The sequence below is a fragment of the Arvicanthis niloticus genome, chromosome 2 (assembly GCF_011762505.2).
Source record: "Arvicanthis niloticus isolate mArvNil1 chromosome 2, mArvNil1.pat.X, whole genome shotgun sequence".
Lineage (NCBI taxonomy): Eukaryota > Metazoa > Chordata > Mammalia > Rodentia > Muridae > Arvicanthis > Arvicanthis niloticus.
This window is the reverse complement of record NC_047659.1, coordinates 50,373,186-50,390,508: the sequence shown is the minus strand read 5'-3', so window position 1 is coordinate 50,390,508 and position 17,323 is coordinate 50,373,186. Positions and strand designations below refer to the sequence as shown.

The 17,323-nt window shown below is 37.5% G+C and overlaps 1 protein-coding gene across 2 annotated transcripts in view; it reads right to left on the bottom strand.

Annotated features, from left to right (window-relative positions):
• Positions 1-17,323, bottom strand: part of Mtx2 (metaxin 2) — a 62,095-nt gene that overhangs the window by 28,981 nt on the left and 15,791 nt on the right. For both annotated transcript variants that reach the window (XM_034496230.2, XM_076928925.1), the window contains exons 2-3: positions 4,322-4,369; positions 3,264-3,310 (exon numbers count right to left, since the gene is read on the bottom strand). In XM_034496230.2, the coding sequence (XP_034352121.1) occupies positions 3,264-3,310; positions 4,322-4,369 (95 nt within the window). The remainder of the gene's footprint in view (positions 1-3,263; positions 3,311-4,321; positions 4,370-17,323) is intronic.

Sequence of the window (17,323 nt, the reverse complement as noted above, 5' to 3'; positions counted from 1 at the left end):
AATACTATGCCCAGTACTTCTTAAAGTTTTTTTAAAACCATTTTTCCAAAAACTTAAAGAGTTCATATGTATTTATTCTACTGTATTTCTAAGCTAGTACTATCCAATACCAGAGGCAAGAGTTATGTATCACTCCTAAGCAGATGAACTATAGCTAGCACAAACTAACATCTACTCTAATTGTACTCATGAGACTTTGAATTTAATATGAAAAAAGTAAACTCTGTATTGATTACATGATAATATTTTTGATATACTGGGCTAAGTAAAACATACTACTAAAATTTAATTATATTTTTTAATGAGGCTACTAGAAAATTTTGAATTACTTAGTGGCCAGCACTGTATTATCTACTGTACAGCTGGTGTAAATTTGGGGGATAAGAGACAACAGAGAACTATCAGGTTTGTTTTACTTATCAACACAAGCCTAAGTCTCTCAAAGTAGCACTTTAAAATGGGAAATGTTTCTATGTATGTGTGTACATACAATGTTATGCAAACTTTGAGCTCATTAAATATATCAGACTTTTTACTACAGTCAGCAATCAAAATTCCATCATGACCAAGCAGCACTCAGGCAAGCGTATACTTGTAGATAAATGATACAAAGAATGCAAATCACAGGGAAAATGATTACCAAAAGGAAAATTATTTTCTTTTGATCTGAAGTCATAAAGGTATCTTTCATTAAAAATAACCAAGCACTTAACTTCCAGAATATCCAGTGTGCTAAGTAAAATTTGAATTTTCTGATGGCATAATTGGCTGACTATTAAAATGTCCAATGTTTGATATTTGGTATCTTCAAGAAAATATACAGTTTATGGATACTTGTCACATTCTTTTTGGTCAATTTTATACATCAAACATGAAGCCTTTAGCTGATTCAGAATGAACAGACGCTGCTCCTATCCATATAGAAGAAAATTACTCCATAACGTTTATATCAGATATGTGGAAAAGTCACATTTATAGTCATGGCTACTATCAGCTGTCAAGCCAAAGAATACTGAGGAAAACCAAGAATTTTTAATATATGCTGGTTAATTTATCATCTAAGTGACATGTAGGATAAAAAATTGAAATGGTTAAGCAAAATTCAATTATTTTTAAAAGGACTTTTTGGGTGTTATTTCAGTTGGCAACTGTGAATGAGAAACTATAGTAAAAAAAACAAATTAATAGGAAACATAAAAACAATAATATACACCACACTGGGTTTTTTCCTTCCCTTCCAGGAAAAACTTAAATATCAATTTTTAAAATAAAGATATTCTAACATTTTGCTTTGTACAGAAACTGATTAAACCATCTAGACTTTGGCTGCTCAAACTTGACACCATTTATATTTGGAGCTGGAGAGCTCATTGTTGAGAGCTGACCTATATACATTGTGGAATTGTGAGCAGCATCCCTAGTGTCTACCCAGTATAGATACCCAATGGCATTCCTCCAACAGTTCTGACAACCCAACATGCTTATACCACTGTCATGTCTTCAAGGAGCCAAACACTCCCTAGCTATTTCTACCCAAAGTACTTTCCTGTTTGTTCAAAATTAATTACTGCAGTACTCCCTACAATAATGTTATTTCATTTTAAGAGTTCTTCATAAGGAACTCATAGATGGCTTCAGTAAGGAGTAAACCTGCTGAAATCACATACAAAATAGCCTGGGTACCATTTTTCTTTCACTACATGCACTGAAAGATTTCCTGAAAAAAAGATGTTAATTAGCTTTGTTAAATCCTTAAAGTACTATCTCCCAAATGACAGATAAAAGCGGTCAAGAAACACTGCATCATCTAAAATATTCACTATGCCCTGAAGCTGTCTTTTCAAAGATACAAAGATTGAAAATATTATTTTACACATAACAAATAATTTATTTGCACTGTTGTTTATCAGGTAAAACTGTTTCACCACACTAACAAACCATTTATACCATATATATCTGAGTGCATTCTTTATTTCAAATAACTATGTTTTATACATATATATATATGTATATATATATAATGTCATATATTTATATATGACACTTAAATTCCAGTTATCTCACTAAAAAGAAAAGATTAAGAAAAGCTGTATAAAGTATGTGTGTATAAATATATATACATTGTACATATATGATAATTTGTTTATCATCATTAAGATAAAAAGAGAATAAAAATTGGTTAAATAACATTTAAAGACAAAATAAAGGCAAAAATTACAATTTATCCTCTTGGTAAAAGATATAAAACAAGTATAAAAGAAGCATAGTAGACCTGCCAACTACTAAATTATTGTCCAAGCACATTTCTCCCATCTCTTCTACATTAAACAAAGATGAGCTGAATGCCATACTACCTAGTGCCATACTAGATGCTTGTAGTAAACCCAGCAATTATCAAATTAAACTACATATGAGATGACCTAAAATTAAATGCTTAGCATTATGTCTCCAAAGTGACAAAAGCTTGATACTTTCTCTCCTCCCCTTTCTCTTTGTCTACCAGTAGCTCACAGTCTTAATTCCAACAAATGACACAGATGTACAGATTCCTTTTACATGCTGCACAGTAAATCTTCTTTGTGATTCAAACTACATAAAGTAAATACCTAAACAGCTAAACATGTAAAATGTTTATAATAAACTGTAATTTTACAACCTACAAAAACATTTACTTTTTCCAAATAAACAATTCTCCATGTATTCCATAATATAATTTTAAGTTTACACTGCTAAAAATATTTTTTTGGATTATCCAACTATAATACACAACTTAAAAAGCCACTACAGTCAATAAGGGGGCTGGGAATAATAAACGCACATGTAATCAATAAATATGTGTAGAGTAGCTAGAAAGAGTCTACCTGCTTGAAGACTAACAGATGGAATTAAGTCATCATTGTGCAATGAGCAGAAGGATGATTAGAAATATGTAGTAACTCTTTACAAATAAGTTACAAAATAATTTTTAAGTCTGTAAGTGAAATTATCACCCCAAATCAAATACTATTATATGTAACCAAAAGTAAAACAATTACTAAGAGAGACCATGCCTACCAGCTAAAAGTAATTTTGCTTAAAGGAACAAATAATGAAGTTTATTTTGCATAGTGACAACTGAAAATACTATATAAAATTATACTGCACAGAAGAGTAAGATTATACTGATAATGGTAAGTCAAAACACTCAGTGGGGGTGGACTGCAACTCCAAATGATATAAATCCTTTAGCACAAAGAACAAATTTACATCATTTACATATTTACCTGCACAGCAAGAGATGCTGCATTGTCAGAAAGCAAAATCTGTTCCCCTGTGGAAACATAATGAAAGGTCCAAAGTTTAACCTCTAAATAAGCAAAATAAGCTAAATATATTTATAACATCTTAAAATCTATTTTAATTTTTTTTTAAAAATCTATACAAATGAAATTATAAAGATTTGCATCAATGTTGCTATGTAATAATTTTGGTTATATTACCATATGTAAAATAAGACTGTTCTAAAATTATTTGATCATTTATCTCATTTTATCAGCAATTAAAATTGTTTATTTTAAAAAACATTCTTTTTTTAAGTTTTAAAAAAAATCTTTTCATTAAAATGAAGTAAAATAGTATCTGTTCAAATTTTTCTAGTTAAAAGTAAAAGCATTCACAACCATATAAACCAGCTTACAGTTAATATTGCATAGTGTATCTAGGTCTGTCACACAAAAGAAAGATGACAAGTTCACTGCAATAAAAATTCCATGCTTAGAAGACGGGGGCTGCTGCCTATTAGTCTTCATTACTTTGCAGTCTTCTGACAACTGTAGCAGGCTGCTGAGCCCCAAATGGGGTCCATAATGTGATCTGATGATATATGAAGAGCTGCTAAAGGGAGCCTGAACCATCCTAGCCTATACATTTTAACAGTTCCTTTTTACTGAGAGCCCACTTTACCACAGGACTTCAAAAATCTGCTGTCTCAGCTATTGGTGCAGTAAATCTGCCAAGTGCTCCTGAGACCACATCATTTTACAGTGCCTACAGCAGCCAATATAATGAGTCAATAATAAACTAAGGACCCTATAGGCTATGAATAGTTGTTTTAACTGGCAGGTACAAGTTTAGGCAAAACCTCATAGACAAATTATACAAGGGAATCCCTTCTTTGTGTTTTATATTTTTATTGCAGGAAATTATATTAGTACATTTAGTGGCTGCAGAGTTTCGTTTATTTACTTGGTTGGTCAACTGGCTTGGTTTAATTTGGGAGTTTGTTGTTGGTTGTAATTGTATTCTGATACAAAACCATTTTTAATTGTGAGTAAGAACCTACCTCTCAGTTGCTGATATAAGGTCGCATTTTCAGGCCATGGTTCTGTAGCTGCAAAAACAAGGCAATGATAAGTAGGCAAATGATGCAAAAGCATATCAATAATCAGCCAAGCTCATCAATATGTACACTGGTAAGCATTTAAAGTCTACTGTTAAGGTGACACTTAACTACAGCAATGAATCATACTATTTTAGACTATATGATAACCTGCATACAAAGGTTAGGCTGTTTTTAATGTTTTCTTTATTGTGTGGTAATGTTTTTCATAGAAAAAAAAGGAAACTATCTTGCCAAATTAAAAGATAATTAAAAAATAAAGTTAGCTTCCTTAAAAACAGCTATGTTCAAACTATTGTTCATATATTAAAAAAAAAAAAACTAGTATTTTATGTAGTACAAAAAAAGACAATAAAATAATGTCCAGAACATTTTATTATAGGCTTTTCAAAAAAGTAAAATGTCACACACTACATGAAAGAACCAAACATATCTGTTAACAGGTTTACCACCTTTCTTTCTTTTATTTTTTTAAGTAATATTTATAAAACATAGGAATCCCAATGCCTATGAAAGGATCTACTGCCTTGACTTCAGGACTGTCACCCTACAAAACTAACAGCCAAGTGGCATAATAAGCAGTAAGCAGCATTACAATGTGAAACAAAGTCGGTAAAGTTCAGTTTAATTCTCATATGATGCTTGTCCCTGACCCTTACTCTGATCTACAGAAGATTGCATGTATAAAGAATCCATATATAGAGAATAACAATATCCCAGCGCTGAGGAAAAACACTCAATTTAAAATAGTGTCTGCTCAATTGTGCTTAGGAAGCAATAGTTCCACCAACAGAATATATAAAATCATCAGGGTCTCATTTACCAAGTTAGTCTCTGTAAAGGACATAAAACACCAAAATAACTAACCGTAATATAGCAACTATGATTGTTCTTAGCAAGAAAGTGGGTTGTGGTAGTTAATAATTGATAGTTTTCTAACTGTGTTTATGCTGAGCCAGTCTCTGACACATCAATAAGTCATTTTTAATATATAATAGTTGATTTTAAAAGAAATCTACATTATGTAAGGCAGTTTAAGATGGAGCATTTAAGAGGTACTAGGTAAAAGAAACCTATTAACCTTGTTCATAATGAAACACAGAAATAATATTTATAAAGTTTCCAAAGGATAATTATTTTAAAACTCAGTTACTAAAGAAGTAGTTGTGTCCTATACCTCTGTGTGAGCCACAATGTATCATGTCTTACATACTATACTTACTACTCTATTAGTTTATAATATGAGCTATAATGTGAATTAATTCAAGCTTCAATTCCAGTAGCTCAAGAGCAGAGTGCTCACCTTGAATATATAAAGTACTGGGTTCAAACTCAACCAACACACAAACACACACATACACACATGGGCATGCACGCCCGCCCGCACGCAGGCAAACAGTTAATTCATCACCTCGACTATGAAAGATTCTTCATAATCCAATGAAGAATCCAATTCTAATCCAATAGAGTATATACCAATATGAAAGCAATAGAAATTTTGCAACATACTATAACTGCAAAGTTGCCCAGAAATACCAAAAGCTCTGGTATGAAATACCTACAGCAGAAAACTAGGGTAGAGGGAGTTAATGCTTTGCTTGGTAGAATATATAAAATGTATAAAATGTATTTCATCTCATATGTTACTGAAAATAAATCCCCAGAAATTCTACTGAAACATTCGATATCTTCTTCACACATAAAACATACCAGTTTTTAAAAGGCAAGTATATTGATGAGATCTATACAGCCATTTTAACAGCTGGGAATTCTAGTATTATGAATTAACAGATAAGAAACTGTACACAGTAAATGACAAGCTATCTAATTCACCCCTGAGCATCTCAGAGCATACAAACATTAATATGAGCCCAGTCTATGTGACCTAGATTAAATAATTATATTTAAAGTATGATGTGGGAAAAAAAAATCACTAGTGCTATTCTTTATCCCAAAAGTGAAAATCCCATGTTGGGTGACATGCTGATAGCTCTATACATGATCCATGGAGGTACCATTCTAGGAATAAGCTTTTAACTAAGTCAATGGTTCCCAAAGTGTGGGTCACAATGCCCGGGGAGTCTAGCAACCTTTTCCATTGGGGTCACATATCAAATATTTACACTTATGGTTTATAACAACAAAATTACACTTATGAAGTAGCAACAAAATTAACTATATGGTTGGGGGATCACCACAACATGAGGCTCTGTACTAAAGGGTCACAGCAATAGGAAGACTGAAAACCACTGATACAAGTAAATCTAAGAATCATGATAATCTAACAATTATCACCCAATTATGGCAAAATATAAAGGCTACTTCTTGCTGAGAATAACATTAATTAAAGCCTTTTATTGTAAACACCTGACAAAAGATTCAGTCCAAAAAGACAAGTTTTTCTGTTTTTCTTTCCCAATGTCAAGCAAGTCAATTCCCACGCAATCATTTGCCCGAGTTTTATGTCAAATAAAGGGAGGTAGACATTTTTAAAGCATAGTCATGACAAGAGACATAATACCTGTAGCATTTTTAAATTTTTTAAAGTTTTTAACTGTCCTTCAGTTGACTGGAAATGTTTAGACCACAAAACTACTTCCAATAATAAATATTACATATCACTTAGCCCTATGTACCTTCAACTTCTACTACTAAAGGACTCCTAATAGGAAAGGCCATTATAAATATCCTTAGAGGAAACGCGGTCTCAACTAGGGAAGAAGACAAAACTAAAATAGTTTCTTAAAAGGGAGTTGGTGAAACTCTGTCTCAAAAGAACAAAAATAAGGGAGGGGAGTAAAAAATAGAAGTTAGGCAAAAGGGCTGTCTAACACTGCTAAGGTGCAAGTTACTTATGCCTAAACCATACCAAGAGTTACATGTGGTTGAAGTAGAAATTTCTGGTTTCCTTGGAGACTCAGTTATGTCATGTGATTTTAAAAAAAAAAAAAAATTTGGGGGGGGGGGAAACTGTCTTATGAGAGGATGTTTTTGCTAAAGCAGACATGTAAAAGAATGTTTTGCTAAGAACAGACATGAGTTTTTCTGGAGGCAACCTGGAAAAAGGCATGTAGTGTTTTGATAGAGTGATGCTTGAGAGAACTCTGATTAAAATGGATATAAATATGCTCAACAGCCAGTGAACAATGCAGGACTGTATTGGTATGCCTTGTCATTCTTTGCTGGTCATCCTTGGGCTTTGCTGATGCTGGTTTTCGTTGATGACACTCAGTGGTATTGGTATGCTATTGTTTGTTGTGACTTCACAGAGAAAAACACGCCAAAAAACTTCTGGTGGTCTTCCAGCAGATTCTTAATGCTTCTGCAGAGTCAAACCAATTGGAAGATCCTTAAGGTTTCTTCTAGATCAATTTGCCATTGCTGATTCATGGATGGTATTTGTGAATAGACTGAGTTGCCACTACTGATTCATGTGAACTAAACTACTATATCATGGCAACACAGATTAGATTCACTCCAAGGAAATATTTCTAAACAACATCCTTCTTTGCTCTATTAACCTCTTTCCCTTACTTCTGGTGGGTTGTGGGGGTAAAAGAGATGTTAAAACATTTATTAAAAATAGGTTTTAACTTACAGACAAGGGACGTCCTTATTACCTCATTCCTCAAAGACCAATCAGTTTAAAAGTCACACTGTTCTGCCAATCACATTGTGCCTAGTCACTGTTTCTGTAGTACACCCCTTAAACTGTATAAAAACTGTTCTTAACCTCAACTCGGGGTTCTCCTGCCTACAATGCAAGGAAGCCCTGGTGTACCAGTATCATTAAATCTCATGTTGTTACAAAAAAAAAAAAAAAAAAAAAAATTTTTTTAAAAAATCTAAGTCCCTCGGACTGTAGAGATGGCAGCGGTTAAGAGCACTGGCCGACACTAGGCAAGAATTGCCTCTTTCCATCTACAGACAAATTACTGTCCAGAAAAGGACACACATGCAGAATAGTCGACTGATTATATCTGCCTAGACAGAGTAATCAGTCCTTAATAATCCTGCATCACCAAAGTCTGTCAGATGATTCTGGGCCAGAAGGCTGAAGATTTGATGCTCCAACGTTCGGTAGTATAGGGGCTTTTCAGGTGTTCAGAGGTCTCTATAAATTGGCTAAGTTTTAGAAGCTATGCTTTGTGCTTCCCACAATTATAGTTAACTCAGTCATTCTGGATTTCTGACGGGGTTGAAAACTTATAGCTATTTACCGTAAGAGAAAAGATTTGAGTGGATGGTCGTCAGCTGACATTCATCCTAAAGCCAGGTTCAGAAGTAAATGTTTTAGTTAGGATAGATGACAGAGGTGCTGGTTAGTCAACAAAATGATGGACTGGGTATTAGGACTATCTTGTACCTCACTGGTACAAATTGGCATAATTATGCTCTAATTGTATTTTGAGAGAAAAGTTTCATTTTAACAGGAAGGGTGATGTGTAGGAGGAGCTAAGGTAGGAGGAGTACTGAGAGGAAGAAAAGGAGTAAGAAGAGGAGGAGAAGAAGGATAGGAGAAGCTAGGTGATGAAAGAGAGAAAGAGGGGGGAGACAGGGAGGCAGATATTCATGTATCTCCACCAGTCAAAGATAGTTGTTATATCTAGGTCGGTCAGTGGGTTACACCTCTGATTGAACAATTCCAAACTTATAACGCTTATGATTAACATTATTTAAAAAAATGTATAAATGCAAAAAGGAAAAGGGGGCATGGGATAGGGGTTTTCTGGGGGGGGGGGGGGAATGGGGAAAGGGGATGGCATCTGAAGTGTAAATAAAATATCTAAAAAAAAAAAAAAAAAAAAAAAAAAAAAGAGCACTGGCCGATCTTCCAGAGGTACTAAGTTCAATTCCTAGCAATCACATGTAGGATTTTTCTCTCCTGGTGTGTCTGAAGACAGCAACAGTAAACTCATATATATATACATTTATTATATATATACATATATACATGTATATAATAAAATTTTTAAAACCCTAAGCCTACATGCAGTTCTTGCAATAAAAATTCAAGCCCTCAACATGGTGCCCCAGATCCTTCTTGCTCTTAGAAAAACCACACTCTCTACCCATCACATGCCCCCCCAGTCCTTCCCACTCTGTGCTTCATCCACAATGACCCTCATCCAGTTTCTGAATGCATCACAATTTCTCCTGCCCCAAAACTTTTTTGGCTTCCTCTACTTAGAATGACTTTTTCCCCCATCTTGTGTCATCACATCTCAGCTCAAATGTCACTTGCTCAGGTTGAGTCTGTTTATAGACATATAACAAGTGCAGCTGAACAGATCCAGCAATCAGGAAGGACCTATGAAGTGGAAATTTCTGGTTTCTTAGGAAACTCAATTGTGTCATATGATGTTTTTCTGGAAGCTGTCTTGTGAGATGATGTTTTGCTGAAGCAGACATGAGAGGGCATGTGATGTTTTCCTGGAGGAGATGCTTAAGAGGGCACATGATGTTTAGAAAGACTATAAATACAACCCTACAGACAGTAAGAAGACACTCTTGTACTGCTATATCTTGCAATGCTTTGCTGGTCTTCGCTGATTTTTCACTTTGTTGAGAGAAACACACCAAAGAATTTCTCATGATATTCAGATTGATTCTTGCCGTTTCTGCTGACTCCTGCCAGTTCAGTGAAACCTTTCAGTTTCTGCTGTATTGATTCCTGTTTGGTATTTGCTATTGGACAGAACTGCTGATATCCTGACAACGAAGATTGGAATCACCACAAAAGACTACTTCTAAACAGGTCCACAGCCCCCTTTTCCTATTACCCTTCGTTCTATGCTACCTCTGGTCAGCGGGCTAAAAGGGAGGTTGAAGCGTTTAAGAACCCTAAAGTAGATTTTGAAAAAAATCTAAGCCTACAGACCTATGAAAATATTCTGCTGCACCAGTCCTGAAATCTTTACAGTTGTGGACAAGAGCTTCAAATTTTTATTTTGCACTGTATCCTACAAATGGTGCAGTTGAGCTACCCCTAGGAAGTCTTTACTGATATCCCTAAATTACTCAAACACTCCCTTACACAGACACCCATTATACTACTTATCACAGTCAATATTTTTATAATCTCACCGTTTAGTTATGTCTCCAAGCAGAAAACAAACTGTGAGTCCAGAATTCATGTCATTCCTAGAACCTAGCACACAGAAAATGCTGGCTAAATAAATGTTAGATTTTATTATTACCCTGTATCATTTTATGCGGAGCGCTAGCACTACAAGGAAGATAAGGCAACTATATCAAGTAGAGAAACACTAAATACATATATATATATGTGTATATATGTATATGTATAGATAGATAGATAGATAGATAGATCTTTGACTTCAACTTGTTTAACTCTTCTTATTTTCACTCTTAGTGTAAACATTTTGTATATCTGATTTATCTATTAGAAGAATCAACAACCATGACTGGTAACTCTGGTTGGGCCTGCATGCTGAAATACTGCATTAATGGGGATGTGAGATTTTAAATGATGAACCCTAGGTTAAAGTCATAGGATGCAGAAAGCATTAGCAGTGAGACAGCATGTTAGAGTTTGGGCCTTGGCAGTAATATCTGATTGTTATGATTTGAACATTAAATGCCCACATAAGCTCCTGTGTTAAAAAGTTTGGTGGGCAGCTGAAACTACTGTGGGAAAAACTATAAACTTTAGGAGGGAGGGCCTGACTAGAGGTAGTACATCACTAGGGACATGCCTTTGAAGGCCATGTTATCCTACTACCTGGCCACCAGCAAGCGCCTCACTCTGCCCTGAGTTCTCCATAATGACTGCCTTCCTTTCCTCACACCCACAGCAGTGGGGCCAGCTTACCAGGCTTGGAAACCTCTGAAACCACAAATAAATCCTTTCTGCTTTGTTTTTTCATAGGAGTTCATCTCAGTAACAAGGACACTGATGAAAACAATGTAATTAAAAACTATGTAAAATGGCAAATAGAAATGTTAAGTTTTAGGGTTTATAGTTGTGTAAGAAATGCATGGCTAATTTACAGGTATTTTCTTCTGTACATCAAATGATTATCTTGCATAGTACAAGATATACACTCTAGCCCATATGGCAGTATATTGTTCTAATTAGTTACTTATTTCAAGTTTCACCATGGAACCCAGGTATTCATGTGCTCCTGAACAAGAAAGAATCCTGTTCTTTCTTGGGAAAAATCAGCTTTTGACCAAAAAAAAAAAAAAAAAAAAAAAAAAAAAAAAAAAAAAAGGCTGAGGGAAAAATGAACATGAATTAGTAGAGAATACTAATAGGGTCCTTGGGTACCTAACCACTCAACACTCAGACCTTTCTTTCTGTCCAACTAGAATATGCTCTTGAATACTTCAGACTCTCTTACTTTGATGAATTTGCTCAAATTGTTTCCCTGCAATATTCTTCGTACTGACAAATACTCAATCAGACATCTTGGGTGACGATGTCACTTCGATCAAGAAGGCTCTTATAATTAATATAATTTCTCTTTCATATCACAGTCCACATAGTTTCTATTTGTCTTATGTCATACATTATTTTCTACACTATCATACTGTTAGGTCAATATTGTATCTCTAGGTTCCTAAGGAATAAATTCTTAGATACAATTTTATTTCTATAGTCCTGAAGTTATTTGTTAAAATTTTGGACTCTCAATTGCTTCAAACAAATCACAGAAGTTTTAATAATATACGCCACAATATTAAATTTGAACTTATGAAGTTTTAATTTGTTGTCTAATTACCATTTCAAGCTAATCTATGTTGAGGTTTGGTCTTTTGTTATGTATTATAATGCTAAATACTGGCCCCCAAGGCCTGGTTACCCCCAGGTACAAGAGAATCTACACATGGACCCAAGTGATGCTATGTAACCTTGCCTCCCACCCCAAGTTATCCCTGATTGGAGAATAAAGATGCCTACAACCTATAACTGAGCAGAAAAGAGAGAGAGAAAGTTTTGGTTTCTGGTCTTAGGGTCCAAGGCAGAAACCACAAGGAAAGAGAAGGTGCCATGGAGTAGGTGGATCATGAAAACATGGCCATGAGGACTGGTCAATAAGTTAAGAGCAACCCAGATGGAAATTTTTGTATCTCAGGATTATTGGCAGGAAGTAAACATAACAACTCAGAGGGTAGATAACTGCCTAGCTCTAGTGCTGATTAAGGCTAATTATAAATATAAAAGTTCTGTATCTTTTATCTGGGAACTGAATGATCAAAGGTGGGTTAGAAATCCCCATTGAGATTAAATAATTACAACAACAAATCTATTTATTTTAAGAATTCCAAAGTAAAACAACCTGTTTTAGCAGCTAGAGCAATGGCTCAATTGCTAATGTTTGCCGTTCAAGCATGAAGACCTAAGCTTGACACTCAGCAGCCATTTAAGAACTTGGTACTACAGGTTTAGTAAGAAATCTTGTCCAAACAAACAAACAAACAAAAAAAGGGTGGAAAGTAACTGATGTCAGTCAAACATTGTTCCTGTGTGGACGAGCAGTTTGACCTTGGCTAGCCAACTCTCCCAATAAACCTCTGCTGATTGCATCCAGGTATGGTTTCTTGTGATTTTTGGGTGGTCGTGATTTCCTGAGACTTGAGGAAGGGTCTCCCAAGTTTGTGAGTATTCATTTGTGAGCTAGTCCTGGATTTTGTGAGCACCCTAATACAAGAACTCCACTGGGAGGTGAGGGAACACCTCGGTTTCCTGTCTGGTTGTTGTGTGACCTTTTGTCTAAATTGCCTGGTTTCTGGTTTTTCATGTGCTGGGTTGTCTAAATCGTCTGATTTCTCCTGTGCCGTTTGTCTAGGTTTGTCTAAGTTGTTTGTGCCTGTCTGTCTGAATTATTTGGTTTCTGAAAAGTGCACTTTCCATTTGGACTGGCAGCTGTTTCTGTCTCGTGAGGGGCAGTAAACAGTTTCTGTCTCGAGAGGAGATAAATGAGTGATTAACAGACGTGAGGTCACTAGCTGCTGCACCCCCCAGAGATGTCTGGGAGTTCATTTAGGTGCCGGAGAGGACGTGGAATCCCTCTCGGCTGGCACTAGGGGTTGAGACGGGTTTTTGTTAGTCTTTTTGTGTGTTAACAATGGGGCTGAGAGAAAAGGTCAGAAATGGCCATTGCAGCCTAGGGCAGCGGTTGTTGTGTTCTCACTTGTTGTGTTCTCATGGCAGTGTGTCTATTTTTGGGTTGTTCATTGCTGGCGTGTTAGAAATCTGTTAGACTTGGTCCAGCATAGGCTGGCCAAGTCGTCTGAATCTGTTAAATCTGAATCTGTGAAGACTGACTGCGTTGTCTGGTTATTGGAGTCTTACTTGAGAGGCAGAGGCAGGCAGATTTCTGGCTGTCTTTCTATGCCCTTAGTGTGTAACTTGGTCTCTGCGTCCGTGGCAGGGGCAAGAACTGTCTGTATCACCTGGTTTATGTGTTGCCCGTGAGAGGGGTGAGCTATTTGTGTTGTTTGTGTGTGTGTGTGTGTGTGTGTGTGTGTGTGTGTGTGTGTCTGTTTTCTTGATGAAGCCGCTGGTACAAGAGTGCCGCTGCAGAGCAGAGAGGCAGGCAGGTCCTTTAGTAAGGGGCACCAACTGCGGTTCGGGTTTGGACAGCCCGCCTACCACATGTAGGGTGCTCTCTAGATAACACCACATGGGGGACGTCCCCGCCCAGCCCGCACTTGGCGGGAGACAGCTCATGGTTCCCCAGCACAGCCCCCTTGAACCACCTAGCCACGCAAGTTGGCCGGCACCTCATTTGGCGGGTGTGTGACTGTACTGGGGACCTCGGGGGTCACTGCTGTAACGAATCAATGGCTTCCCACCTGCCACCTATGAAGATAGATAGGGCCCAGGTAATTAAAAACCTGGCAGTGGAACCAGGACAGCTGGACAAACAGCCCCAGCAAGATTATTCACCTGAGAGTTATAATTATATATATTTTTTTATTAAAAGTATAGTGAGTGAATAGCGCTGAGATTTCTTAAAAAAAAAAAAAAAAAAAAAAAAAAGGAAAGTAAATAAGTAGCACTGAGACAAGTCACGTGATGTAACTCCTGTTTAGAAACTCTGAACCAACAAAACTGCCTGCAGACAGGTCAGGCAGGTTGCCTACTACAAGAAGTTACAGGCTGTCCTGAGTCAGAGAGCCAAAAGAATAGGCCTCCATTTTGGTACAGATACAAATTTATAGTAAAAAGTAAGTTAGTTATCAAAGCAATAGATAGGCCAGGATCCCTCAGACACCTAGATCTAGTGCCTAATATAGTCACCTAGATAAATCTAGTAGAAGAATACCCTCCCCCCCCCCCCATAAAAGCCTTTCTTCCGAAAGACCCTTGTAGGTTCTGGTCTTCGGGAGTGAAGAACAAGAGAGGACACCAGAAAAAGAATGTTCCCTCAGACATGGGGACCCCATCAATTGATCAGGCTGTGGTCAACAGCAGTTACAGAAGGTAAGGGATACCCAAAGGCCCACGCCAGATCCCGTTGATAGATCTTGTGTAAGAACATGAGACCCCACTAATTTTGACCAAGGCACATGAGGTTAAACAGGGAGGCTAGAGAGACTACAAGATAAGTCACTAGAAGGTTTAGTGTAAGTCTAGAGAAAAGGAGTGGAGAAGAGGAGTGGAGAAGGTTTAGTGTAAGTCTAGAGAAAAGGAGTGGAGAAGATAAAAGGTTTAGTGTAAGATAAAAGGTCTAGTGTAAGTTGCTGAGACTAGAGAGAGGTGAAGGAAAAGAAAGGTAACAGGAAAAGAATTTACAGAAAGCAGAGAAGAAGGACTCCAATCAAAGGGAGATAAGAAACTCTTTGAAAAAGACCAGTGTGCACATTGCAAGTAAAGGAGCCAGCTTCGGGGTCCAAGAGTGCCCTAACAAATAGAAGCCAGGGCCAGGAAATCCCAGGTCTTGAAAAACACCCCAAGTGGCGAAGATATTAGCTCTGTGTGAAGACAACTATTGAGATAGATGGGGTGGCTTGGAGCCACCCAACTCTTGATAGACCCAGGGTCCTCCTCCAGGCCAATGGGCCAAAATGTATTCATGGACTACCCGAAAATGGTGGACTAAGAGATGGGCTGGATATCTCATTCATTTATGGTCATCCTATACTGCTCCTACCCTCTGTCGGGTTGAGACTTACTCCCCAGGATGGGGTCCAGATACACTTCCTACCTGACGGGCTGCAACTAGCTGACAAGAACTCACGGGTAGAGGAAAGTCTTCTCCTACTGACTCCAGCCGGGAGCCGAGGTAACCTGCTTTACAGATGGGAGTAGTTTTCTCCATGCTGGTCAGAGACAAGCCAGCATTACTATGGTGGACACAAATGTCATCTGGGCTGACTCCCCACCCCTGGGATCATTGGTGCAGAGAGCAACCTTGGAACCTGGGGCCAACAAGCAGGCATACTTTTGCCACAGCCCATGTCCGCAGGGCTATATACCAAGAGAGGAAACCCTGATAAAGCCAGCAGCTGTAAATATTCATTGCCCGGGACACCAAAAGGGAGGAGACTCAGTGGCCTGAGGCAATAACCCGACAGATCAAGGGGCTTGATACAGGAGCCCCTCCCATTTTGGGGCCTAAGAGATGGCCTCACTTAAAACACAGAGTAAGAGAAAGAACTCAGATTGCTAGCCATCCTGCCAGCTACTATCTAGAGGAAAAGAGGCAATGGTGCACACAAGAAGGGAGAACTATACTCCCCAGAAAACAAAAGACTTACCAGACTAAATGCACAGATAAACTCCTAAGATATGAGTGCAACCAAGCAGCCAAGAGATTTAAAGCATAAAATGGACCTCAGGTTTTGGGCCAGAGAAATGATAAAGACAGTGTAATATATGCCAGCAAGCAAACGTTTATGAGACTTAGAATAAATAAGAACATACCTAGGAGAAAACAGCCTAGAATAGGGACCTTCCCGAGGTTTCAAGTGTCCTAGGTAATTAGATCAGATAGCAGTTTTAAGGTAAGTCAGGAATTGTCAGAGATATTAGAGACTAATTAGAAGCTCCATTGTTTATACTGTCTCCAAAGCTCAGGACAGGTAGAGAGAATAAACAGAACCCTAAAACTAAATTGCCCTTGGGAACTGGCACTGGCTAGAGTGTCCCTTGTCCTTGTTCCACACCCAGAATGTCCCTTTTGTGTGGGAAATGATTTTTCAGGCTACTAAGAGACTGTTTCTGGCGCTGGTGACCATCCGACTTCCTTGAAGTTCACCAACACCTGTGCCTGATGCCAACTGGAGAACATTCAGACCTGAGCAACCCCCTGCTGTTTAGCTCAAGGTCTTCTGCTATTCTACACGGCCAAAGAACAGCAGTCCTTGTCTCCTAAGACATCCCACCCTAGAGGCACAGGGGTAATGCTGCCTTAGAGGGTGGGGCTTAGGGTGTGTACACCCAAGGTTAAATGACAACTTGTGATTCCAAGATTGAAATCGAAATGTGAATCTAGAGTTATATAGATTTGCTCCTTTTGCAATTTCTCTTTATTATATATGTGATTTTATGTGTATGTAGACAACTATGTGCCACAAAATATGTAAAAGTCAGAGGACAACTTTGAAAGTGTGTTTGAAAGAAATAGAAATTTTTTGAGACCCCTAGCTAATAAAATAGAGCCCAAGGACCCCTGCTAACAGATACATAGTGCCTAAAATTGATAAATGGTGAGCTTGCAGCTCAAGATTAACCCTTTATATATCTACTTCTGTCTTAGATGAGGCCAAAGATGATTATATACTTGTCCAGCTAGTTCTCCAGGTTTACTACCACCCTACAGGTACTCTTGAACGTGAGTTTGAGATATACCCTAGACGCTTCCAAAGAGAGCCTATTTTCCTTGACTCTAGCTGTTACACTGAGACTAGGAGTGGCCACAGGTGTGGAGACAGGTGCTGCTAAGAGGACTAGACTTGTTGTTTCTTAAA